Source organism: Planococcus citri, chromosome 3 (genome assembly GCF_950023065.1).
Source record: "Planococcus citri chromosome 3, ihPlaCitr1.1, whole genome shotgun sequence".
Taxonomy (NCBI): domain Eukaryota; kingdom Metazoa; phylum Arthropoda; class Insecta; order Hemiptera; family Pseudococcidae; genus Planococcus; species Planococcus citri.
Genome location: NC_088679.1, coordinates 8147000 through 8173956, shown reverse-complemented (window position 1 = coordinate 8173956; position 26957 = coordinate 8147000). Strand labels below are relative to the sequence as shown.

At 32.6% G+C, this 26957-nt stretch overlaps 4 protein-coding genes across 4 annotated transcripts in view; 2 read left to right on the top strand and 2 right to left on the bottom strand.

Moving 5' to 3' along the window:
* Window positions 1-3982: 3982 nt before the first annotated feature.
* Window positions 3983-18998, bottom strand: CycY (cyclin Y). The gene is made up of 6 exons (XM_065358939.1): window positions 18310-18998; window positions 18198-18229; window positions 17923-18111; window positions 17666-17799; window positions 17435-17587; window positions 3983-6963 (listed from the first exon to the last, which is right to left on the bottom strand). Exons 1-6 carry the CDS (start codon window positions 18554-18556, stop codon window positions 6669-6671), a joined length of 1050 nt encoding a protein of 349 aa, XP_065215011.1. The 5' UTR covers window positions 18557-18998; the 3' UTR covers window positions 3983-6668.
* A 2563-nt stretch (window positions 18999-21561) lies between these two features.
* Window positions 21562-23369, top strand: LOC135840746 (28 kDa heat- and acid-stable phosphoprotein-like). The gene is made up of 5 exons (XM_065357411.1): window positions 21562-21720; window positions 22146-22240; window positions 22311-22415; window positions 22484-22757; window positions 22844-23369. Exons 1-5 carry the CDS (start codon window positions 21711-21713, stop codon window positions 22903-22905), a joined length of 546 nt encoding a protein of 181 aa, XP_065213483.1. The 5' UTR covers window positions 21562-21710; the 3' UTR covers window positions 22906-23369.
* Window positions 23370-23445: 76 nt separating this feature from the next.
* Window positions 23446-25842, bottom strand: LOC135840745 (zinc finger protein ZFP2-like). The gene is made up of 2 exons (XM_065357410.1): window positions 24951-25842; window positions 23446-24424 (listed from the first exon to the last, which is right to left on the bottom strand). Exons 1-2 carry the CDS (start codon window positions 25566-25568, stop codon window positions 23960-23962), a joined length of 1083 nt encoding a protein of 360 aa, XP_065213482.1. The 5' UTR covers window positions 25569-25842; the 3' UTR covers window positions 23446-23959.
* Window positions 25843-26499: 657 nt separating this feature from the next.
* Ddc (aromatic-L-amino-acid decarboxylase) overlaps window positions 26500-26957 on the top strand; it is a 45609-nt gene continuing 45151 nt past the window's right edge. The window contains exon 1 of the mRNA XM_065357408.1: window positions 26500-26639. The gene's annotated coding sequence lies outside the window, so the exon portion shown is untranslated. The remainder of the gene's footprint in view (window positions 26640-26957) is intronic.

Sequence of the window (26957 nt, the reverse complement as noted above, 5' to 3'; positions counted from 1 at the left end):
TATTTGTTCAGATTGGTCTCTAAAAAAAGTTGCACCCCGCAACGTGACCGCTTCTTCTTCTTCTCGTGTCCGGGACATTCGGATCTCTTTAAATTCTCCCCTTCCATCTCAGCACCAGGCCTTCTGTGCGATTGTTCATTTCTCCACACAGCTCCTCTCTACAGTGTATGCAGTGCCTGTGCCACATCCTATGTTGGACCTGCCAAATCGATTAGAAACTATTTCAAACCATTTTAAGCAGTTCATGAAGCCTCCAGCAGATTTTTGAAACTTGAAATTCCCACAAAATTCTATCAAAAGCATTTGGAAAGCTAACATTCATTCTGTAAACTAGTTTCAATACGCTAGGGAGTCGACTGCTAGTAGCTTTCCAGTCGTTTCGGAGCCTCCAGAAACTTTTTGGAAATTACTGGAGCCTCCAGCAAATATTTCAATGCTCGAAATTTCCATAAAAATTTACCAAACAGAGTTGGGAACGGAAAATTCACCCTGTACTTCAATTTCAATGCGCTATCAAGTCGACTGCAGGTTGGTTCAAGTCAGTTTGGAGCCTCCAGCAACTTTTTGAAAATTCCTAGAGCCTTCAACAAATTTTAGAATTTTAAAATTTCATAAAAAACAGTTGCAAAGCTAAAGTTTACTCTGTAATCTAATTTCAATATGCTATGAAGTCGACTACTCGTAAATTTCAAGTCGTTTTGGAGCCTCCAGCGACTTTTTGGAAATTACCGGAGCCTTCAGCAGATTTTCAATGCTTAAAACTTCCATAAAAATTTACCAAACAGAGTTGGACATCCAAAATTCACTCTTTACTCCAATTTTAATACGCTATCAAGTCGACTGCAGGTTGGTTCAAGTCATTTTGGAGCCTCCAGCGACTTTTCGAAAATTCCTAGAGCCTCGAACAGATTTTAGAAACTTAAAATTTCATAAAAATCAGTTAGAAAGCTAAAATTCGCTTGTAAACTAATTTTAATACACTGTGAAGTCGACTACCGGTAGATTTCAAGTCGTTTTGGAGCCTCCAGCGACTTTTTGTAAATTACCGGAGCCTCCAGTAGATTTTTCAATGTTGAAAATTTCCATAAAATTTCACTAAACAGGGACACCCCATTTTTGACATTATTCTGAGGTGGATTGCAGGTAGTTTCAATCCGTTTTGGAGCCTCCAGCAGATTTTCAGAAACTTGTGTTTTTCCAAAAATGTCACAAAATCTATCCGAATCAACTTTCGGCTTTCCAACTCCATTTGATGAATTTTTGTAGAAATTGCAAGTTTCAAAAATCTACTGGAGGCTCCAAGAATTTTCAAAAAGTCGCTGGTGGCCATAAAATGACTCAAACCCACAAGCAATCGACTTGATAGCCACTTCCCAACTTCATTTGATGAAATTTTGTGAGATTTTCAAGTTTCAAAAAATGTGCTGGAGGCTCCAGAATTGCACAAAATGGTTTGAAATCGTTTCCAATCGATTTGGCAGGTCAAAAATAGTGTATATCCCAAATTTCAGCTTTCTAGGTTAATTTGGTAAAATTTTGATTTTTTTTACCATTTTTGGCCTAAATTTGGTTTTTAAAAATTCACCAAGAATCGAAAAATATATTTTAACTGAACTGGTCATGCTTATAGGAAATTTAAGGTAGAATAATTCTAGTTCAATCACTTTTGGGATTCACGTTTTAAATTGTCGATTTTCATTTTTTAAACAATTTTCATAAAATTGACAACTTTACCCCCTCCTTAGTAATGGTGAAATCGCCATTTTGAGAAAAGCTGAACTGGTTATGCTGATAGGAAATTTTGCGTAGAACAATTTTTGTTTGAACATTTTTCCTCTCGGACCCTTCATTTCGGCGATACAGCCGAAAAACCTGTATCGGCAAAGGTTAATGACCTCTCACGGGGGTAGCAGTCAAGTTGCGGGGTGCAACTTTTGATGGGTTGTTTTAGAGACCAATCTGAACGAATAATGTGAAATTCAGCTTTCCCCCAATTTTTCCGAAGTTTAACTAAAAATGTTGCTAAAATGACTGGACTATCAAAGAACGCCAGAATATATTCTACATATATCTTCCGAATTTTAGGTAGGCAGGGTGATTGAATTCATGGATTCATTTTTTATCTATAGGAGCTCCCAGAAAGCAGAAACGAAGAAGAGCCAGGTTGCAGGAATCGCAAGAAGGCTCCAAAATCCACCACGAGCAAAACTTTCAGGTGCTGAAATTTTTGACTTGAAGACTAGAAACTTGTCTTCAAAAATTTTAACTCGTTTTCCATAGATTGGTTGAGAAGAGGAAAGAGAAGGGTCAGATCAGAAATAAGTTGAACATCAAATTTTAGATTTTCAGTTAAATTACGAGTATGTGTAATTAAATTTTCAATATTTTTTCACCTACTGCCAAAAATTGATTGAAAAATTTACAAAAATTCTAGGAATTGACTTCAGCATTTGAAATGTTAGATGATGGGATATTTTTGCATGCTCTTTCGATCTAGTTGTGTTCGGAGTTGAAATTTTTCTGCCAATTAAACTTTGATGGTAAGGTGCCAGTTTTTGTTCAAATCATGAATTAGGCTACAAATGTTGTTTTAAAAATACTTAAATCGTAGTTTCGAAAATAATAATAATAATACGATGAAAAGCAATTTGACAATGTTTCAAATCATTTTTTAAAAATTTAAAACCACCAACTTTCTGCATTTTTAAATCAAACACTACGAAGCTGAAAAATAAAAACCAAACTTTGATTCTCAATATTTATTCTTAATTTTTAAATATCACAATATAAAATACATAACATATACTCATTAAAAAAAAATTTCGACGATGTGTTAATCATACTTACTCTAGAGTTACAAATACAGCGATAACGTTTTACATGAAGAAGAAGAAGACAAAAAAAAGTAAAATAAAAACAGGAACCTTAATTAGTCAATAATTAAAAAATTTGCATGTTCACTGCAGCGTATAAAAATTTTCACCATTTTGAATTTTTGCCAGTATTAACAATGAAACAAGTGCACAGAATTAAATCGCCGCTTAATATCTACTGGAACAGATTTATGATTTTCTTCTGCAAGATTCTGTGATAGACCAGTTATGCAATACAGGCGAGCGATATAAAATGTTCTTCGAATAGGAAAATAAAAATCAGTATATAAAGTTGAATGTGCAAATACAGATTATAAAAATCAGCCTCGTTTTTACCGATATGGCTAAATTATGTGAAACATATTTTCACAATTGTACGGATTTTTTAAAAAATTAAAAAAAAAACAGTATAGAAACGCATACTTACGTTCAAATATTCATGTAAAAATCAAAAGTGAAAAATATCACATGAACAATAATTACATGTAACTTATAATGAGCCGGTCATTTCAAAAAAATAATACATAAATATATTGTTCATTATCTGTAGCATTATTTACATTGAAAAAAAAAAATAGAAATCCAGAGCGAAAAGTTACACAAAAATTAATCAATTAATCAAAAGCGTTTTTAGCTCCGGTGAGAGTTACATGAAAAAAAAAGAAGAAAATTAGAAAAGAAACACAGGAACGATTATTTTACAGCTTAAAAACTACATGACTACGTCTTTTTGTAACGTTATTTTATTCTTACTACTGATGAGCTTCTTGAATTATGCTCAACACTCCAGAAAATTTTGTAAGAAATTTGTAAAGTACAATTTTGAACTTATTTAAAAACAGGAATAATTGTAGAAACATCGTCATAGCTAATAACTTTGATTTAGAAATTTCATTGGTTAATTTTTGTTTGTTTATTCGTTCAAAAAAACATGATTCGCCAGCAGAAAGTTCGATCTGTCATTAAAATATTTATGAAAAATTATTTCTCCTTTATTTTGTAATTTAAAAAATGTCACTGTCTTTTGGTGTTTTTCCACAATTTTGAAATTGTTGTGTGAAAAAGTTATTTTTTTAAAACAATTTTTATTTTCCCAAGTGACAAAATCGTTTTTTTTTTTTTTTTTTTTTTTTAGATTTTTATTCATTATCAACTTCTGGCAAATTATAAATCAAGGCTTACATTTTTTTGGAAAGAGCATTTGGCCTGAGACGCCTAAAACCAAAATTTCATCTGCCCAAATTGATTTTTAGCTAATTTTTGAAAATCTAAGAATGGTAACGTCTCAAAATTTATGTCATTTCTCCCTCAAATGTGCGTATAAACTTTTTCAGTACCTAAAAATGATGAAAATCAGTTCTGAAGTTGATATCGTCTCTTTCGAACTGAATTTCACCGTTTTCACTTATTCTGAAACCTCCAGTGAGATTTTAAATTTTTCTTAGAATTTTTGAATTTCTCCTCAAAACAAAAAAAGTAGTTTGAACAGAGCTGAAAATCGAGTTCTGCTTTATTCTCGATTTATTCAGCGAGTTTATCCACAACTGGGACAATTTCCAGACAGATTATCTCGAGTTTATTTTTTTGACTAGCAAGTTTATTAATATTGTATTTTTTACTGAGTAAGTAAATAAATATGATCAATAAAACACACTCGAGGTGCCCGTTTGAAAATCGTCTTAATTAAGGATAAATTCTTTGAACAGGTCGAAAATGAGCCAGAACTCGATTTTTAGCCATTTTGTGCTTTCTGAAGAAATTCGAAAATACTGGAAAAATCTGAAACTTCGCTGGAGGCTCCAGAATGACTGAAAATGATTTTAAAAAATCCGGTTATGAAGGAGTCTACGCTACCATTCATAATTTATACTAAAAAAAATTATAATCATCAATTTCAAAAAAATCATCATTTTTGGATTTGAAAAAAAATCAATCAAAATAGAAAAATTAATTTAATCGACTAAAATTATTAGTCAAAAGGATTACAGACCAGGCTCTTTCCAAAAATTACATTTTCGATCAAATCTGAGGTGGGCACTTCGATTAAGTTTCTTTTTTAGTATGACGTGATTTTGTTTGTGTTTTCTTAACCATTACAGACAGGATGGGGCATTTATGAAAATTGACAATAACAAATTTCGCTTTCTACAACATTACAAATTGTGCATTACATATACTTTTATAATATTTATACGAAAGCATTTCCACGTGTAAAACATAGACTAGATTTCAACATGTAACGAGTCAGTTCACTCATTTTTTTGACACTATTTCATTATAAAAAAAAGCTGCACAACGAGGAAAAAATACACATTAATAAAGGAAGACGCGAGTAAATATGACTTACACAACATTCTAACGCAGCTTCTCAAATCACATTACGTTTGAAAATAGAAAAACATGATTTTGCTTTTTGTCACTCGTAGTTCGGAAAATAAAGGTGTAATTGAGGAAAAAATTGTTCAATTTAAAACATTTTTTTTTTTTTTTTTTACAGATAGGTAACCGAGTAAATTTTTTAAATAATTTTTCTCACAATACGCTGAAAAATGTATTAGTTTCAATCTATGCATTTTTTTATCGCCTCTAGCACCGTAACAGAGCAACGATTCAAAAGAATAGGCGTGCACTCCTACTCTCTCTAAAGAATTAAAGCTCTTGTAACATCGATAGATTCAATAAAAAATCCAGAATTACGTTACAAATTTTTTTGTTTTCTTATACTTCGATTTAATACCTTAAATCAGCAGAAAAAACTAATAATGGCTGCAGCAGGGGTACGTTCCGACAATTCAGCTCGAGCCAGACCATTTCAATACAGAATTTGCAGTTACTAAATTACTTGAAATCGTCGCAAAAAAATATTTCAACCCTGAAAGTACGATTTTTAGGGAGGGAGGGGGGTAATCCGAAGCTACGAAATGTAAAATGAGCCCTCCTCTTCATCGTACACATCGTAGATTCAGTTTACCCGTCTAAAATTCGTACTTCCAGAGATGAAAATGACTTTTCAAAAATACTTAATTAATTTGACCGAATATTTGGAAATTTTCTACAGATAATACACCTTTATTTACCGAACTCGTGCTCAGGGTTGTTTGTAAACACGCATCGAAAAATGATTTTGGTCCCTTTGAAGGTGAAACACGTACGTTACTTTTGTAAAAAAAAAATTATTAAAATTACGTTATGTTTTTATCGTTGCTATCCTCCAATTAATTTAATCTAATGTTGCAAAATTAATTTATAACATAATGTTAAAACGAGAAACATCGTCTCGAATTCTGGAAGCTTTGAAAAAATTTGACTGCAATTTTTAACAATAAACTAATATCTAAAAAAATACATAAAAAAAGCAATGATAAAAAAATTTCTGCAATGAAATTGTACACAATGAATCATACGTACATACGAACGAACGAACGATTCATACGATACGACAACAATACAATTCAAATTTCCACTCGACGGAAAATTTTTTACACGCTTTAATAAAAAATACTGCTTCATTATACATATAAGGTTACTACGAGTACTATAATACAAACATAGGTAACCAAATTTATATCCAACGAAAATAATAGAAAGGAAGAATAGAATAGAGAAGTAAATATACACACGCTCGCGGTTTTCGTTATATTATTATAATGCACTATTTACACGAAAAAGGTAGGGAGGAAAGAAAAAAAGAAATGAAAATTATCCAGCAACAAAAAAAAAAGAAAAAAAAACGAAAGAAAGAAAAAAAAATTAAAATAAAATGACGAGGAATGTAAACCAACGAGAAAACCTGCATCAAGACAATATAGCGACGCTTTTTCTCGAAGCGACCATGTGATTAACGTTATCCAAACTACTCCACTTTTTCATTTGGTGTTTTTTCAACGCGTCTAGGGTTATTTTGTCTTCGTAAATTCGAGACATGGCTTCCAATTTTTGGGCGCGTTCTTTACTCAGCGGCTCGGCTGGGAAAACTAGGTCGTTATCTTCGGCCAGTGATCGTAAATCGAAGTAATATTTGGCGTATACGCTAGACGGTACGTTTATGTTGAATTGCAACATTTCTAAAAACTGTCTTTCTAATTCGTTCCTGCGAAACAGAAAGAAAAAAAGTAAAAAATATATCGTACAGATAAGCATATTATGAACATAATATGTATTGATCGTTCTGTTCATGCAATATAGATCGACCAACGGATGTCTTTATTCTTGCTCAATGAAAAACTTGATTCAAGTAAATGGGATACGTCGGCTTCTTTTATTTTCCATCACCTAGAGTTGAATACATGATTATTGAGCTTCAAAATCTTATACATTGTTATTTGTTAAATAAATTAATAAGTAGGTATATTTTGAATTCATGAATAATTGACAAAATAAAGTATTTGTTCAAAATTATTAATTTCTTAATGTTTTTTTTTTTTTTTTTTTTCAATAAATGTAACTGTAACACAAAAAATTAAATGAATTCTCTTTTAAAAAAAAAAGAAAGAAAAAAATCAACATTGAAAATTTGAATGTGATCAGAAAATTCACACTGACAATCAGTCTGAATTCTTCTGAATAAGCATCCCCTGAATTAAAAAAAATCAACCATTCTTTCATTTAATTTTTCGTATTGGCACTTCAAAGGAGGAGGGGAGTTTTGAAAGAACGAACGTTCAAATTTCGGCCATTTGACAAGTACATAATTGCAAGACGTAAATGCTTGAAAATTAGAAGGCTCATCTGCCCCTCCTTTTGAAGGTCAATACAGAAATTCTGTTAAATGGTGGAAAGGAGTTTGAAAAAAAAAATTGAGCAAAATCAAAGGACTCGACTTCATTTTTGATTTCAATTTTTATGGAATAAGGAACGTAGGTTTGAAAACTATCTGATGGTGTTAACAAAATTGCATCTAATCAAGTACCTTAATTTAAAATTTAATTATATTTAATTATTTAATGAAAAACGATACAGTGAAGTCGAAAAATAATTATCATCTTTAAAAAAAATGTTGAAATATTTTCCAAGTTCAACGATTTTTTCCATAAGTCGCTGAATTAGTTTATGGATAGCAGTTAAAATTGTAAATTGATATTTTATGTAAATTTTTTTGGTGTCGTTGTTGTATCAAGTACATACAATAAGAATATCTTTGAAAACAATATCGATATTACTTCAAAGTTTCTCCACAACTATTCAAAAAAAGTGTACGTGGATCTACAAAAGGTCCAATTTGGTAGGTGCTGACAAGGGAACCACTTGAGGTGTCCGCCTCCGATTTGAACAGGACCGCGATTTTTGGAAAGAGCATGTTCTAAAACTCCCAAATCCAAATTTTCAGCTGCCCAAGTTCATTTTTCGATTTTTGGCGAATTTTTGAAAATCCAAAATAGACTATTTTGGTGATTTATGCTTTTTTTAAAAAGTACGTACTTGACCAGTAAAAATGTTCAAAATAAGTCCTAAAACTGATATTAACCCCCCCAAATCCAAATTTCGCCATTTCCAGCCATTCTGGAGCCTCCAGCGCTATTTTTCAATTTTTCCAGAATTTCGAATTTGCTCCAGAAGGCGTGAATATAAAGTTGGGCAGTTAAAAATCGAGTTGTGAGTTATACTCGATCTGTTTAACGAGTCTATCCACATTTGAGTCGATTCTGGAGCGGACACCTCAAGAGTGGTTTTTTGGCCAGCTTTTTTCATAAAAAGAAATCAAAAAAAATCAAAATTTTACCGTTTGTGAGGAAATTGTTGAAATTTGTGCGAATCGCTGTATATCGAACACAACAAACCCCCTGAGGCTGAGTTCCACCATTTCCAGCCATTCTGGAGCCTCCAGCGCGATTTTTCAATTTGCTCCAGAATTTTCAATTTGCTCCAGAAGGCGTGAATATGAAGTTGGGCAGCTAAAAATCGAGTTGTGAGTTATACTCGATCTGTTTAACGAATTTATTCACATTTGAGCCGATTCTGGAGGGGACACCTCAAGAGTGGGTTTTTGACCAGCTTTTTTCATAGTAAAAATATCCAAAAATTAAAGGGAGGCCCAAGAAAGGCTGGAAATGGCGAAATTCGCTCTCGTGTAGTTAATTAATGACGAAATACAGCGATTCGCGCAAGTTTCAAAAATTTTCTCACAAACGAGGTTTTTTTGGTTTTTGGATATTTTTATTTTGAAAAAAAGCTGGTCAAAAAACCACTCTTGAGGTGTCCCCTCCAGAATCGGTTCGAATGTGAATAAATTCGTTAAACAGATCGAGTATAACACACAACTCGATTTTTAGCTGCCCAACTTTATATTCACGCCTTCTGGAACAAATTCAAAATTCTGGAGAAATTGAAAAATAGCGCTGGAGGCTCCAGAATGGCTGGAAATGGCGAAATTTGGATTTGGGGGGTTAATATCAGTTTTAGGACTTATTTTGAACATTTTTACTGATCAAGTACGTACTTTTTAAAAAAAGCATAAATCACCAAAATAGTCGATTTTGGATTTTCAAAAATTCGCCAAAAATCGAAAAATGAACTTGGGCAGCTGAAAATTTGGATTTGGGAGTTTTAGAACTTGCTCTTTCCAAAAATCGCGGTCCCGTTCAAATCGGAGGCGGACACCTCAAGAGGTTCCCTTGTGAGAAAGGTATAAATTTAATTTTTTTTTAATCATTCTTCTGCCGATCCGAACGACATGTGAGGGTGAAGCTCTCAATACGAAAACTTCATTCTCACTCGTCGTTGGAATCCACCAGCAAACATAAGCGGTTCAAGTTGATTATTTTGAGAAATTAAATCCACATCTTTCTAGCCACCTACCAAACGGCACCTTCTTAGCTGCACGTGAACGCACTATGAACGCTTTTATGGTAGAGTAAGAAGTGTTGTTTGGAATTTTAAAATGAACTTTTTCTGGTGTCGTTGTTGAATCAATAGGAAAATGATTAATTTCATGGACAGCAGTTAAAATAATTATGTGGAATTTCATATAATGTTTCTTTTGTGGTATTGATGAAATGGGGTCCTAATATGTATTATATGCAGTACAAAACAATTGGTAAGGTTTTTTTTTTACGTTTGCATGTGTTACTTTTACTTCTTGGAAAATGTAGAACACGAACGTCCTATTTTTCAGCAATAAAAACTAATAAGTATTATGATTACAGTCCACAGCAACGCTTTCTAATTGATAACAACTAAATCTACTTCAATCATAAATTATTCAAAAAATTGATCATTTTGGGAGGGGGGATTAAACCCACAAGGAATGTTGAGATCCCATTTCGGAAATCAGTTTGTAACAAAAAGATAAAATAGCATCTTCAGTTCAATTTTTTAAATTTTTAAATGGCATCGCAGTTTTTGAGAAAAAATTGTAAGATGTAAATGTTTGAAATTACAAGGCTCATCCACCCCCCCCCCCCTAGTGAGGGTTAGGATGTAAATTCTGTCAAATGGTAGAAAGGAGCTCGGAAAAAAATTGGGCTAAACCGAAGGACTAGACTTCTGTTCAATTTATGGCATTTAAATGATTTTTAAGTATTTGAGTAAGCCACTCTGTAAAATTCAATTTCAGGAGGAAAGATGGCATTTCATTTCTGAGTCTTAATACATTACCATTTTAAATGCATTTGTAGGTAGAAGGTTCATAGTATTATACTAATCAACCAAAAAAAATTGTCATGAACAAATTTTTTTCTATTATGTAAGTTTGAAAACTATCTGATGGTGTTAATAAAATTGCATACTCAGTTCGCCGTAAATACAGCGCGCATGTATTTACGGCAAACCGATTATGCAATTCTTTTAACACGTAGTTTTCTATGCGATTTTTAGCCGAATTATCAAACTACATCTATGAAGGTTCATATGACTTAAGAGTGAGACTGTTTGAGCTGGGAATAAATCTGTTTTCGGGTCTTGAAACAAATATTTATTGGAGGTTAACATTCAGTAATAAAACCGTGAAAAGTCCGAAACTGAACTTTCAAAGTGAAAGGTCAACTTGGAAGTTTGATGATGGAGGGCAGAACTAACTTTTTCCGAAATGATGCAACTTTAGTAGGGATCAGATTCAGATTTCAGACACGGAGACCTCAAGAGCTTTTTTTTTTTAGCAAAATTTGAAAATTATTATGCAGATTAAGATTTTTTTACGTACATATATTGAAAAATAATAAAATTTAGAAGCAAACAAACAAACAAACAAACGCAGCCAGTTTGAAATTTGAGTCATGCTGGGAACCTCTCCCCACCCAAATTTCTCAAAAAATGAGAAAAAGTGAAAAATTAATTTTTTACATTTTTTGTTTTACAATTCTTAAATGTGGGCCATTTTTAGCGTTGAAAAGCACATTTTTTTGATGATTTTGACCCCCTTCCGATGATGAAAAATTTTAGCTTAAAAACTCATTCAAAAATAAAAAATTAAAAAAAATTGAGTTTTCACGCGTTTAAGCTTCCTTTATAGTGGCCATGGAATTTTTCTACAGAAAATACGTCAAATGTGTAGATTCAAATGGAAGCATTTTATGTTATTATTTTACAAGTTTAGAGGTTCAAAAGTGCATAAAATTGAGTTTGAAAAAATTCCACGATTTTCTATAGAAATTTTCTATTGCCAGCTTATTGCCACTATAAAGGAAGCTTTACGGTGTTTTCCTCGGATTTGATCCATTTTATTTTTATTAAAAAAGCACTGTTAACATAGCAAACAAGTTTCGTTATTTTATATTTCAATCGTTGGATTGGATTAATATATTTTCACCAGAAAAACATTGTTCCCTAAGTAAGTGGCTCTCCCTCTCCTTGGATGATGAAAAAATGGAAGTGGACCCCCTAGATTTTAAAAAATAAATGAAGAGTGATATTCCAAAACTCGCTTTGTCCATTTTCACAACTTTTCAGGAGAGAGGAAAAACAGTTTCCCTTTAAATGGGTAAATTGGCTTTTTAGGCGATTCTAGCATTTTATTTGGGTGGATTTATGACGTAGGAGTGTAGGTATACATTTCATCCACTAAATACTGCTGAAAAAAATTTCAAAAAAAATGGACAAAGCACGTTTTGGAACATTATTTTTTTTTCAATTTTTAGTGAATTGGCTATTTAGGTGAGTTCAACACCTCATTTTGGTAGGTTGATGATGTAGGAATGTGAGTTGATACTTCATCTACCAGGTACCAATGAAAACCCAACTTTGATAAAAATGGACAAAGCGAGTTTTGGAATATCACTCTTCAAATGCAATAAATTGTGTTATTTGACAAAATTGTGCCCATGAGATTAGAATTGAAAATAAATTACAGATTTATTTTATTTTTTTGATTTGATCAATTATGGGGATTTCTTTATTACAAGAGATCAAACATTGTTTGGTGGACGATTTTCTTGAATGAAAAGAGGAGTTGACTCAGGATGATGAAAATTTTTCAATTATTCAATTTTTATTTCATTTTTTATTTTATGTACTTCCAATTTTTTTTATTTTATTTTTCAAATTTTTATTTTATTGTCCAATTTTTTATTTCATTGCTCAATTTTTTATTTAATTTTTCAAATTTTTATTTTATTTTCCAACTTTTTCTGTTACATATTTCTCAATTCATTTTATCATTCAATTTTTTATTTCATTTTTCAATTTTTCATTTTAATTCTCATTTTTTTAGCCTGCTTTATTTTCAAATTTTATATTTCATTTTTCAACTTTTTATTTCATTTTTCAATATTTTATTCTGTTTTTCAATTTTTTGCCAACTTTAGGAGGGCTCTTGTAGAAGATCCATTACTATCCCGGGCCGAGGAAGATTTTTTTAATGAAAAGTACGTTAATTAGAAAAAATCTGATACAAACATGGAAATTTTAATTTTTTTGCTACTAACTTTGATTCATTTATTATTATTTTGTTCCCATTTTAGTCGACGTTGAAGAGGGTTCATACAGAGGGACTAACATGATTGGTAACGGGTGAGATTTTTTCTCAAAAAAGGGAATTATTTAGAATAATTCTGACGGTAAAATGAAACATTTTGGGATAACTCGAATTTTTCAACTGTGGAAGGGAGGACACATTCTATTTACATAGATAAAGGTTGAGCCAACTTTGAAAATTAAAGAGGTTGATTTGTGATTTTTTTAAATACGAATAAGTATTACCAGTCAAAATTGATTTTTGACCTTGAGAATTGAAGGTTAGTAGCACATAGAAAATTGAACAGAATTTCATTAGGTACCTATACTAAATTTTCGTTCAACTTTCTAATTGAAGGGACTACCAACAGACTTGATGGTAATTTAATGTAATGAGTTAGTCATTTACAAAACTAAAATCGATCAATAATTTTAAAAACATCAACAAGTAGGTACTACGATTTATTGAAATAGGTACCTAATGTAAATGATGAATGATGACCCTAGTAGGTAAAGTCTTCTAGTGAACGAAAAAAAAAATGCAACATGATTCACTATTTTGACAATTTCAAATTTTTTGGATCAATTTTTAAAATGTTTAATTAAGGTTTTTGCTGCTAGTAGCTAAAAACCCTATTGCAATTGATTTTAATCATGAGTTTTTTTCAATCTGTAGCCAATCAGTGAACAGTATTTTGGGGAGAGCAATCTGTAATTAGTGTTTATCATGGCCAGATGAGACTGAGCGATTTTATAATTTGGAATTAGATTAATAATGTTTTTATTATTTGTTTTTAATGATATTTTTTTCATTACTTAATAATTATTCATTCAACATGTTTGCTTTTGGCTGCATGTTTGTTTTAAAATTAGATTTAGTTACCTTTTTTGAGGAAAAGTTGAAAGTTACACCTAAATGAATATTGTTGCATAAATTCCTAATATGTATGTACAAGATTAATAAAGAGTACTAATTTAAAATTATGAAAAATTGCATTTAAATAATAAATTTAAAACTGAATTATTTAATCATTAAATGTATAACGACACAGTGAAGTCGAAAAATAATATAATATCTTTAAAAATAATGTTAGAATATTTTCTAAATTCAACGATTTTTTCCATAAGACGTTGAATCCGTTTATGGATTGCAGTTAGAACGGTTAATTGATAAGTTGATATTTTATGTAAACTTTTTTGGTGTCTTTGTTGTATCATCAAGTAAAATTTTTCAAAAATCATTCTTCTGCCGATCCGAACGACATGTGAGGGTGAAGCTCTTGATGAAAGCTTCATTCCCACTCTTCGTTGGAATCTATCCAGCAATTTGGATATCAAAACGCCGTAAGTCCATTTTTATGAAAATTGCGATAAGAGTGTTTTCCTATGTGAAATTCAACGGGGAATCGATTGCAGCCATCGTCGTAAATCCATCTGCCATGCTTCACCTCGAAAATCCCACTCAAAGTTGAGATTTACTTCAAAACGCAGTAAAAACCAGCAATTTTGCTTCAAAACGCAGTAACTACACTATTTTTAGCGTTTTTTGTGTTTTAAGGTTGGTAAACATTGATTTCAGAAGGTGGTTACTGTTGGTAATGAAACTACAGACTTTTAAAAAATTTCCAACATATTGTTCAACACTTGGCCTGAACATAAAAAACAAATCTTGTGTCATGACTCAGTCACTATGGCAAACGGCGCTTTAATTTTGAATATTTTTTTTACTATTTAATAGATAATAATCATTAAAATGGTTCTCTACCCATGTGTTTTTATTTCAGTAAGAGTTTTTTTTTTTTTTTTTTTTTTTTTTTTGGGTGTTTATAATTGCACGATTATTACACCCGTGGCTAGAAGGGTTTAGATTTGGTTCATTAGGTTGGTGCTTTTAAGTAGGGTTATAAATTTTTGGATTTCAGAAGGGTTATCTGGAATGGTCATTGAATTTGGGTCTATTTGGAGAGATAGTCTTGTTTGCTGTAATTTAGGGCAGGTGAATAGTAAATGTTGGATGGATATAGGTTCATTTTCACAGAATTGACAGGGGGGTTTCGGAATTTTTTGATAGAGATGATTGTGTGTGATTTTAGAGTGACCTATTCTTACTTCTTAGACGGGTTATAATTATTTCTTCTCTTCTGTTTAGGTGATTAAGGTTTTTCCAGGGGTAGATTGTTTTTTTGTGTTGAAAGAGTTTGTTTGATGTCTGTGATGACCAGAAATTTTGCCATTTAGAGTGAATATTTTGTTTGAAGAAGGATTTTATATCGTCAGGGGTGAAAATGGTGAAGGGAGGGGGGATAGTGGCTGATTTTGCATAGGTGTCAACAATTTCATTTCCTTCAATGTCGACATGACTGGGAGTGTACATAAGGTGGATGGTGTGGTTTGAATTTTGGAGATCTAGCAGAATTTTGTGAATATTTTGAACAATAGGGTGATCTGAAAAAATGTTTTGTATGGATATCAAGGAGCTAAGAGAGTCACTTTGTATTAAAAAGTTTTTGTTTTCAAGCTGAGTGGAGGATATGTTCAAAAGACAATGGTAAATTGCAAGAAGTTCGGCAGTAAATATTGAAGAGACCTCATGAATTTTAAAATTGAAAATTTTTTCATTTATTGAAAAAGCATATCCTGTATGTAGGTTAGAGATTTTGGAACCATCAGTCAAGCATAAGTTGAATTCTGTGTAGTTTGATATGAGTTCAAGATAGTGGCTTTTGATTTCTAATGGGGAATGGTTTCTTTTTGGATAATTTCTCAGTTGAAAATCAATTTGTAAGGGTTTTAATAGCCAAGGAGGGTGAGTGCCGGTGTATTTACAGCGTTTTGATATAAAATGTGCGTGATTTTTGTAGCAAGTTTCAGATCAAAACGCAGTAACTGTCTTTTTTCAGATCAAAACGCAGTAACTTTTTTTCTCCCCCTTCCCAGGTTCCCCCGGTTCTCAAAAATTTGGGCACTTTCATGTTTTGAGGTCATGGTGACTTCCCCTTTCCTCTGATACCACATTTGACCCCCTTCGACTCCCCCCGGCTCCCCCACAGTTTTTCCTCATTTCTGAAAATTTTGCAAAATGGACTTACGGCGTTTTGATATCCAGCTCCTCATTAATATAGGCAGTTTAAGTTGATTTTTTTGAAAAATTAAATCTACACCATTGTAGACACCTACCCTACCAAACGAGACCTTTTTAGATGCACGTAAACAAACGATAAACGCGTTCATGGTAGAGTAAGTACCAAAATGATAAACTTCATGGAAAGCAGTTGAAATACTAATATGAAATATTAAGTAACTTTCTTTTGTCTTGTATAGAAAAAGCAGAAATAAAAATCAAGTACACCCCGAAAATGATTAATTTTATGGACTACAGTTGAAATTATTACATAAAATTTCTTGTAAACTTTTTTTGTGTTGATGATAAGGCGTTCGAATGAAACGGTATACCTATGCAATACAAAAGAATTGGTGAGGCAATTTTTTATTATTTTTTTTACGATTTGCAGGTGTTGCTTTTACCTTTTGGAAAATATAGAAAACGATCGCCCTATTTTTGCGCAATAAAAATTACCATTATGATTACCGTCCATAGTCCCAACCTAAAAAAATTCCTTAGAAATTGAAAACAGATGGCAGTTTTGCGAGGTAAAAAAGAGAGCAGACATTTCGTAGCGGTCGATTGAACATGTGAGATAAGATATAGGTAACGAACATTTCAAAATTTTCGCAGTAGCATAGGAAGGGGATGGAGTCTCAAAATTCCCAATTTTCCAAAATGGGAGGATTTTTTTTGTAGATGGTTAAGAAAGTAAATCACTCACATTTTCGGTTTTCTCGCAAAATTTTAACTTCCATTAAAAGTTTGTACGTCAATTTTTCAATTTTTTTTTCTAATTTGATGAGAAGTGGCCAAAATGGTAAACCATAAACCAACCATAACATTTAAAATTCACCACGACCCAAGTAGGCACAACTTGATTTTTAGTGACCCAAGTTAATATATAAAATTCTATAAAAGCTGAAAATCGCGCTGGAGGCTCCAGAATTGCTCGAAACGATGAGATTAGCATTCGACAGGTTAATATCAGTGTCAGGACTAATTTTCATCATTTTTACTGACTAAGTACGTATTTTTCAAAAAAAAAAAACTATTGAAAATGATCAATTCTGGATTTTTAAAAATTCACCTAAAAATCAACAAATGAATTCAGGCAGCTGAAATTTTAGTTATGGGGGTTTCAGACCGAACACTTTCCAAAAACCATGGTCCAGTTTGGATCACAGGTCACCAAAGTCAAATCCACATCACGCCTACGTTTGATTACAATACATGAATTTGAATAAATAAACAGCAAACGCAGATAATTCGTACGACTGGTTAGAATTGATGAACTAGCCAATCAGATAGATAGATTCTTCTGTTAATAAACATAGTTCGCATAATAATAAAAAGTATAGACCGATGGCATCGAACAAAGATACCATATTCAATATGTTCGGATGCCTAAATAATATTGCACGGTACTAATCAGTCCAATTAGCAAATACTTAAGACGATCGAATTGCAACTCATGCTTTAGAACGTAGACCATAATTCGAGGCCTAAAGATGAAAGATAAAAATTGTTTCGATATTTAGCCGATTTTAAAATAAAATTATCAAAAACTCACATATCTTCGACAGTAATATCCTTAAGTATTTGGCAGTAATCGATATTCCAGACAGCTTGGTCATCCCAAACTTTGGAAGCTAGAAGAATGGCACCTAAGACAATTCGTTTCCAATTGCCTGGCGTAATATCAACATCGGCGTAGGTCAATAACCTGAAATAACGAATGATATAGTTGAACAAAATGTATCTACAAGTTAAAGAAAAACCAAAAGTACTTTGTGAAATTTACCTTTCCAAATAAACCAATGTAATTATAGCACATTCAGCGGTCAATTGAGCAGCGTTGAACAGTGTTCTGACGAATTTATAGATTTGACGGTGTTCTGGATTATAATTATCGTAATCATCGGATACTTCATCTTTCTGCGTGCGTGAAATTAGAGCAAAAAAGAAAAAATTAATTTCCAAGGCTGTTCTAATAAACCAACCAATAGTTAGGTTAGGAATAGGCTAAGTGTACGTCCGTTCGAAACGAACGAGTCTCACCGTCAGAGGGTGTAGTTTTTCGTCGAATATGTCCATGTACCGTTCCGAAGTACGATTTTTAATGTGGTAATAAATAGCAAAAGATACGCATTTCAAGGTGTTCTTTAAATTGGGTTGAGAAACCGTACTATCGTCTAGATAAATAGTACTACACGAGCTGCTTTTTTTCAACGACCTCACATCGGTTATCTAAATAGGGGAAGAAAACACGAAACCGTTATTATCCATTTAGAGATATAATCCTCGAACGCTATTCCCAACGTATTTGTACTTACATTATTCAAACTTCGTTTTCTGCTAAAACCATCTAGGGTAACAAGGGAAAAAAATCACCATCAAATTAGACACAATCGTATCATAAACATAAGTTCCATATTTGAGACTTACTTTCGAGTTTGGATCTTTCTAAGAAGATGGTTTTAGCTTTAGGATGTAGGGAAGGATCGGTATCCCAATCTTCGGGTTCTCTTTCACTGATATGTTGTAAATTACCAGCAAAATCGTCTCTAGAGCTTTGTGTATCGTTGAATTTGGCAGGAGGCTTACGTCCTACGGCCGGACTAGCGTACACGCAGCAACTGTTTTTATTGCCCATTGATACGACCAATAATTCAATTAAATTTGTAATACACATGGAATCTCGATTCGGCTGTCGAGCACTGGACAATAGGTAAACGCATCAATTAAACTAATTAAGCGATAACCGAACTAGGAACTTGGCGTTGACCAATCTGCTCTCCACACGGATTCCGATTTATATTAATTCTGTAGATTCGTAGTCGAGCCGGGATACGAAATTACACAAAATTCATCAAAGTAATCAATACTTTATATGGATTTTACTCAGATGATATGGAGTGATAACGCGATGCACGGTTGATTGAATACCTCGAAAAACACCTTTAGGGATCTTGAACGGAGATCAATTGCGTTTGAAATGTTACTTACATCGAGAACAATGTATTTTCAAACGAATTAAGTAAAAACAAATCATTTTTAATTAGCATAACGTGAAAAAAATAATAAATATTTGTACAGCGTACACCAACACCATGTCATTGGCTTTACTTTTTCATCTGTCAATGTAACACTAGTAATACGTTTTTCTTGGTAATAACCGTTATTTCGGTAATTACTCGCTGTATTATAAGCAGTGTGACCAACTCTGAGGATCAAAATGAAATACAAAATTAAAATTTTATTTTTTATTTGATGGATTTTGAATTTTGCTTTGATTTGATTTGATAAAATTGATTGAAGAAAATTTGAAATTTGAATTTTTGAAATCAAATTGAAGTTGAACTTGATTTGCGTTCCACTTTCACTTCCTCTCATTGATCCAAGTTTCCATTCCACCTCTTTTTCATGCAACCCGGATCAAATACACACGAGTATGTAATTTGTAATGTAATGTTACCCAGGTAGGTACTCAATACCAACCATCAGGCATCAGTGGCATCACTCCATCAGATCAGTAATTATTTTCTATCTAGACTGAAATGAACTCGCTATGTAGGTATTAAATACATAAAAAGTTGAATTTCATAGTCATTTGCTCATTTCTAATATTCTAACTTGAGTACCTACCTACTGAATAGTACTGTAGTCAGTAAAGGCAGTAAAGCTTGCCCAAGTGAAACGTGCTAGTCTGTTAGAAGTTGAAACAGAATTTTGTAAACTCAAGTCATTCTTCATCACTTAATTAAGAATGTTAGAGCCGTTAATCGATAAAATGTGATTTTTTTCATTGTAAGTTGAGATAAAGTTGAGCAATGAATTCGGCCTGTTACAATTTCATTAGGATAGGTACCATCTACCATACCTACCTTTTAGGGTTTTTTTTTGCAATTTTTTGTAAATGTTTGCCTTTTCAATGTGTTTTTACTTCATTATTTCAAGATTTCAACACTTTTCATGCATTGTTGGCAAATTTTACTGAATTTTCACCACTTTTCAGTTTTTCATTTCATTTCATCAATTCATTTCAGTAATTTCAACATCCACCCCCCCCCCGTGTTTTTACTTTTTACATTATTTGAAGACTTTTTCAACACTTTTTCAAGCATTTATGGCAATTTGCAGCACTTTTGTAGTTGTACGTGATTTTTATCAGGTTTTTTAATTTTTATTGATCATTGATCAACGTTTTTTTCATGTACTTTATTGGCGAATTCAATAATGCAACAGCCTAATTTGAGACTTGAAATTGGTTGTTGTTTTTAGCACCTGACTGACCTGACATTCGATTTACTGACGACTGGCGTATTTCGATTTCGAATGCTCTTTTCAGGGATGAGGCCCGTCCCAGGACCAGGACCCGAAACCCGAAAAAGCCCCGATCATTTTCTTGAAGCCGAATGTCCAAGCCCCAAAACCTTGAAAGCTGTAACCTACAAAGCCCTGGCCCAAAGCCCGAAACCTTTTCCTCTGAAAACCAAGCTCCGAACGTGAGCCCCGAAACCCAAACTCTGATAAGGGCTTTTCGGAGCTTTTCGGGGCCTGTGTAAATTTTGTAAATTACTATTGCAATTAGCCAATTACCGTTCTGTGCATCTCAAAACTTCAAAAGTCAAAAAAGATGATTTTCAAAAAAGAAAATTCACAACTTCAGCAAAAAGTTTAATATTTCAACACTTTCGACTTTCAAGCGTTTTTTGGTACATTATTAACTATTCTGTAGGTAAGGTAGTTCATTGTTCTTTGAAAAATGATACTTTCAAGCCCTGAAAAGCCCCGGAAAGCCCTGAATAGTGAATACTTCATTCAAACCCTGGACACTGAGCCCTGAAAACCAAACCCAAAGTTTCCTGGGTCTCAATCCAAGCCCAAGACCTAAATACATTTTTGATTGAAAGCCCAAGCCCCGAAACCCGATAGGCCGATAAAAGATCGTTTGGGGCCTCATCCCTGCCTCTTTTGCTTTTTCTTTGACCGAGCCATTGATTTTTTATGGACCAAGGACCAAGCCAAACATTTTTCTGACAATAATGCTAATATTGAATTATTGAATATGGATACCTTTATTTTGTTGATAGCAATTAGTTATCTACTTAAACATCTACTGAAAAAAATTTCAAAAGACCAATCATTTTTGAAAAAACTAAAATAAAATAATAAAATAAATTGAAGATAGGTAAGTACGATATAAAAAATAAGAAACACTAAACTTGCAAACTGCAAGTGCAAAGGAACCATTCGAAGACTCGAAGTGTTCGCGTCCAATTTGAACAAGAATAGAATGATTACAATTTTGTTTGCAAATTTCATCGTCAAAATTTCAGCTGCCTGAATGTTGAATGTTCAATTTTTGACAATTTTTGAATTTAATATTCAAAATTTCAAAGATAGGTCGTCAGCTAATTTCTTATGGGATGGGTTGCCTACACTGTTACTGGGTGATAACAGATGCAAAACTTCAAAAGTTCAAACGGCTATAATTTTGGCAAGAATCTCTCAATTATAAAGGTGGATAGGTCAAAAGAAAGAATTTTAAGCGTACTTTGCCATTTTAAAAGCCCCAAGTTCAACATTTGCCATTTTAAAATAAAAAAACTCATTTAAAAAATGGCAACATTAAGCTCACGAGAATTGCGTTCACTTAACGTTGTTTCATTACCCGTATACACCATAAAAGTAAACAAACACGTTCTCAATTCTTCGAATTCATTTATCAAATTTCAAATGATAGGATTTCTAAAATGAATTTGTGATAATTTTGTATTTTTATAAGTAAATGCTCTAATAGTTACTATAGCTAATTATTAACGTTGTGTTATTATCTAATTAAGATGCCCAGATGTAAGTCAGATCAACTAATTAAGCTAAAATCTATATTATATTAACCTGATTCATTGATAAGGACAAAGAAATCTCATCTCTCTCTGATCACGAACTATTTCATTAAAAGGAATTTGAAATTTCTGAGTCCTTTTCAAAGTATTTCACTGTTCGAGTTCGTTTCATATTGTATTTCACAGTCTGAAATCGAAACAGTTGACAAATTCTCTTGTATCTGATCAAAACCTAGATTCCTTGAAAGTTTACAACTAAGTGCACGTGATTGCTGCATTGATTGAGAATTTATCCCTCCAACACTTTGTAATGTAAAATGAATCAGAATCTTCCCATACGTTTAGTTAAAACTCGAAGAATGCATTTTTACTTCTATCCGATCGACGTAAATATTATTGACCAATGATGCAATTATGTATTTTTTGTTGCAGCCAAGTTTACGAACCATAAAGGACGGAATCGTCGTTTCACCAACCCCGAAGAATTAGAAAGAGAACGAAAGAAAGAAGAAAAGAAATCTTGGCGGGTACTGAAAGATTCGCACAAAATCGAATACCATTTATCTAGATATTTTATAATAATGGCTCTTATTTTAGGCTCAAAATCGTGATCTACCTCCTAGTGAGAGCGAAGAAAGCGAAGAGGAAAACGAGGAAGGCTCCGGTGACGAGAGTGATACCTCAGAATCTGAGGAGGAGGGTGTAAGTATTTCTCATGCTTGGTATCTCGATCGTTTTTCTCACACTTATTCGAGTTTTTTGTTTATTAGGGCAAAGCTAAAGGTGTCGGAGGTTTGATAAATATCGAGAACCCGAACCGTGTACAGAAAAAAGTCAAGAAAGTAACCGCTATAACGGAAAACGATAATCCTCAGTTGTCTCGTCGCGAACGAGAAGAATTAGAAAGACAACGAGCAGCTCAACATTATCAAAAGCTCCATGCCGAAGGTAAAACCGAAGAAGCGCGTTCCGATCTGGCTAGATTAGCTATTATTAAACAGCAGAGAGAAGAAGCGGCTAAGAAACGAGAACAAGAGAAAAAAGGTACGAACTGATCGAGAATACTCCTTAAAACGAGCGCAGTTTTAGTAATTATATCGATCTATTAATCATTTTTTTTCTCGTTTCAGAAAAAGAAATGGCCAAACAATCCAAAACTGCCCAAGTTCATAAAGCCATTGGAAAGCAATAAACAATTTTTTTGTACTTTCCATTTTTACTATCGGCTGATTAATTTACCATTAATTTATATATTCTGATAATTTGTTAAATTTCTTCATGAATTTTTTTAGAAAAAATTAAGGCCTTACGATGCAGTTTGATTTACAGACGAATTTTCCCTTCATTCGAATATGATTATTTATTTTCTCCCTCATTGTAAGCAATTCTATTGTAGGCTAAAACATGGTTAGAAAAAAATTTCAGTTTCCATTTTTCTAGGTTTTATTTTTCAGCGCAGATACCTTAAAAGTAGATGAAGTTTTCACTTTATTGCGTATGAAGTAATTATTTACCTATTTTAAGATGTTCTGTTTCATTTTGAATTCGGTTTAAATATTTTTTTATTCTTTTTGCAATGTGAAAATAATTTCAATTTTTTTCACCGTTATCTTTACGGATCATTTTTACGCATTATAATAAACCTCTGAAAACGAACGTCGTGTTGTTTTTTCAATTGGCATAGCGTTCGTAAGAAGGATCAGCGCTGAAATGAATGATTAACCACACCAGATTTTTAAATAACTGTCATGTTTAAAGCTGAAAAACAAAACGCAGCTGTACATATAACAATATCTATAAACTACTGATTAGATAAACATTGAAATTTGATAAAAACTTTTCAAATACATAAAGAAAGAGGTAACTACAAGAAAAAAGTACTCTAAGTATGTGTAAAATAAAAACATAATGAAAAATGGCCGTTGATTGAAGCCAGGGATGTCAACCATAACGGTAATCCAGAATTATTAATTTAGAATTTTTCAACAGTCCCATATTTCATTACTTCGGAGTTTATCATGATTTTTGCATTGGCTCAATAGAGGAATTGAGGAAAACCCCATAACCTTTATTTTTAATCGTACCCACTATTTTTCGATCATAACTATAACCATAATTAATTTTTTTGAATGAACTGTAACCGTCAAAAAGTAACCGATATTTTCGAGTCGAGAACCCCAATCCCCAATCACAAAACCATAACCAATATTTTTTCTCGTTACGATTAACATCCCTGTTTGAAGCCGTTATAAAATAGCTTTCGAGCTCGAGGTAGTGGATTGAACAGCTAATCGTAATCTTTTGGCAATATGACCCTGAGCGTGTTTCTGCAGATGATCTCTACGATAAAAAGCTTTGCCACATTCCGAACACACTTGACCTTTCTCGCCAGAATGCACGATGTAGTGTCTGGCAAGATGCTCGTTTCTTTTGAAAGTTTTCGGACACGTGTCACACGTGTAAGGACGTTCGTCACTGTGACTCAGTTGGTGTCTGTCCAGATGTTCTTTACGTTTTAATCCTGCGCCGCAAATTATACAAATGAATCGTCTCTCGACTTTGTGATTGGCGAGATGTTGTTCTAGGGCGAATTTATCAGGGTAGGCCATATGGCATTCGGAACAGCAAAAGAATCTTGAGCCATCGGGAGCTGTCACGATTCGTACGTCTCCTAGGCCTTGTCTTTTTCTACCTTCACTGGGGGGTGCAATCTGAAATAAATAATTGGTTGAAATTAAACTATCATGGAGTGAGTTGAAAGAACAGTAATCTCGACTGAAATCAGTTCTAACTTCTATGCTGAAATAAAATAGAAAAATGTGAAATAATTTGAATTAAAAATAAGAACAGATAAGCAAAAAATGACCCATAAAAACAAAAGTAATATAGAACTTAGAAGCCTAATCGATAAAATTAAAAATTACTTTAAATTTTTTCGATCATACTTACTTCACATGAAATACTCGATCGAACAATCAATGATAAAATCAAAAGAAAGGAGTAAAAATCGTAAAATATTTTCTACGAAGCAGAAAAATAATAATCAACTTGCACCAGCACTACATAGTGTAAGATAAAACTGCAAATAATAAAAAAAAAATTATTTAAAAAATAAATAAAACCATAACTTAACAAACAATGAAAGAAAATAATACATGTATCAATAAACTCGAGTGAAAAATGAAAATTTCAACAAAAAAAAAAGCTCAACGTAGATTGTTACAGAATCAAACTAACTTTAAGAAACTCCCTCAAACTGGTCAAATACTCAGCAACTTTATTTCCAGACTGCAGAGCAGCAAAACCTTCCCATTGGCACAACCTCTCTTGTTCTTCAGGAGTCAAAGGATCAGTCATAGTTCCAACATCGACCATGAACTTGGATTTATACAAACTGGCAGAGGTATTACTGGATGTCACAGATTTATCCGCAATCGACGAATAAATACTAGTAGAGAATTTCAAATACTCGTTCTCTTGTTTGGATAGATTCTTGTGCAGTAGTTTCGTCGTAGTGTCGAGTAATTGATTATTGTACGATATATAACTATTCTTCTTGTCGCTCAGGCTAGCTCTGGCTTGTTCTTTGAAACTCTCGCCTGCAGACGATTCAGCTTTGGCATTAATGTAGATACTGTTATGTCTCATCATCGAATCGAAACTCTGCAACGTTGTATTCAAGTGGTATCTCGAGGTATCGTTCATAACTTGAGGTAAAATAGCATGACCCAATTTATCGACGATATTGTGTGTTTGAAAGTGCAACCGAGAACTAATCGATTCAGCTTGAGGATTAAAATGATTCTCATGTAAGCCTACCTGGCTCGTGATATCGGAATACTGTAGATGATTCATTTTGCCGTCAAATTTTTCTTTAAATAGTGGTAACTTGAGTGTGAAATTCGTTGGCAATATTAATTTAATTAACGTAAACCATCTTTGATGCGGTGATGCTTCATCGCTACCAACAGCAACACGAATGGATTTTACAAATAGCACTTTAAAGCAGACACATTACGAGTGAAATTATTCGCATATTTAGTTTTAAAAATGCTGATAATATCAACATTTTTCTTTACAATTTTTATAAACCTATCAAACACTTCACTAATTGTCTAAAATAAAATAATCAATGTTACCGTTTGAGCAACGAAAAATACGAACCGTGAAATCGTCTTCGATTCTGGAATTATTTCCACCTAAATATGTCGAATACGAAGCTAAAATCGTATTTTATAATTTATTTAAACTATTTTGGAATTTTTTAAGTGATTAAATTCCAAATCAAACGAGAAACGGAGATTATACGAATTTTTATTCTGATGTCGATCGATGAAGAGAGCCGGCGTTTTTTATTTTTCTATTTGTCATCATTGTTTGATCCTTATCATTATTTACATTTTTTATCAATTTATATTTTATTTGTTTTTTCTTCACTTTTTAAAAATTAATCGATCGAATTTGAAAGGTTTAAAATGAACTTACCGTTCATATTTCACGTGTAGAGCGACAAAATTATTAATTCAGCCATTTGAAGCACTTCAAAATACACGGTAAGTAATCCAGTCTCTTAAATTTGAAGAAATAATTCAAGAACATAATCACGTTTTTTAGATTAGGTTGATTAGGTACTCACTCTTTAATGCAATGAAATGACTGATGATTGCTGAAAAAAACAAATGAAATGTAAAAAAAGGCTCCTTTCAAAAATCAATTTCAATCTTTTTAATCGTAATGTGAATTCTATAATGGTATAATGATTTGTGTTATAAATTTCAGATGAGAAGAATGAACGCAATGATGAAGGAAAACCTTCGTTCGAATTACCATATTTTGATCCTGAAACATTTCAATTCATCAAAAGTGCTTTTTCAATCAATGGAACTGATTTTAGACAACGGATGAAGCTAATTGTAGTCATTACAGGTAATTTTTTATAAAAATTTGTTCATGTCATGTCATTTATAATGGAAGGGGGAGGGGGAGGAAGAGGTGAGACATGCTGTTAAAATTTGATCAAATGACTCAGGAAATTTACCATTTAATTTTTAATGATTCAAAATCACAATCACTTTCCATATTTCTTACTTATTTTTTTTTCTGATTCCCATGCTTTTTTTAAAGGTAATTTTACTACAAATTCTTGATTGTTTTTGTTTCAATTTTTCCTCATAATTCCTTCATCTATCTATAATTTAAAAAATCGCATTTATTAATGTGTACCTATTTTGGACTAAACTGTAT

Bases quoted from the DNA above. Each gene is read 5' to 3' on its own strand.
- CycY (XM_065358939.1), bottom strand. From the start codon at position 18,556: ATGTGTATTACAAATTTAATTGAATTATTGGTCGTATCAATGGGCAAT. The intron at 18,112-18,197 runs GTAAGTACAAAT...TCCCCTATTTAG, and splicing joins GAAAACGAAGTTTGAATAAT to ATAACCGATGTGAGGTCGTT. The intron at 17,800-17,922 runs GTGAGACTCGTT...TCACGCACGCAG, and splicing joins AAAAACTACACCCTCTGACG to AAAGATGAAGTATCCGATGA.
- LOC135840746 (XM_065357411.1), top strand. The intron at 22,416-22,483 runs GTAAGTATTTCT...TTTGTTTATTAG, and splicing joins CAGAATCTGAGGAGGAGGGT to GGCAAAGCTAAAGGTGTCGG. The intron at 22,758-22,843 runs GTACGAACTGAT...TTCTCGTTTCAG, and splicing joins ACGAGAACAAGAGAAAAAAG to AAAAAGAAATGGCCAAACAA.
- LOC135840745 (XM_065357410.1), bottom strand. From the start codon at position 25,568: ATGAATCATCTACAGTATTCCGATATCACGAGCCAGGTAGGCTTACAT. The intron at 24,425-24,950 runs GTTAGTTTGATT...TATTTATTTCAG, and splicing joins GTTTGAGGGAGTTTCTTAAA to ATTGCACCCCCCAGTGAAGG.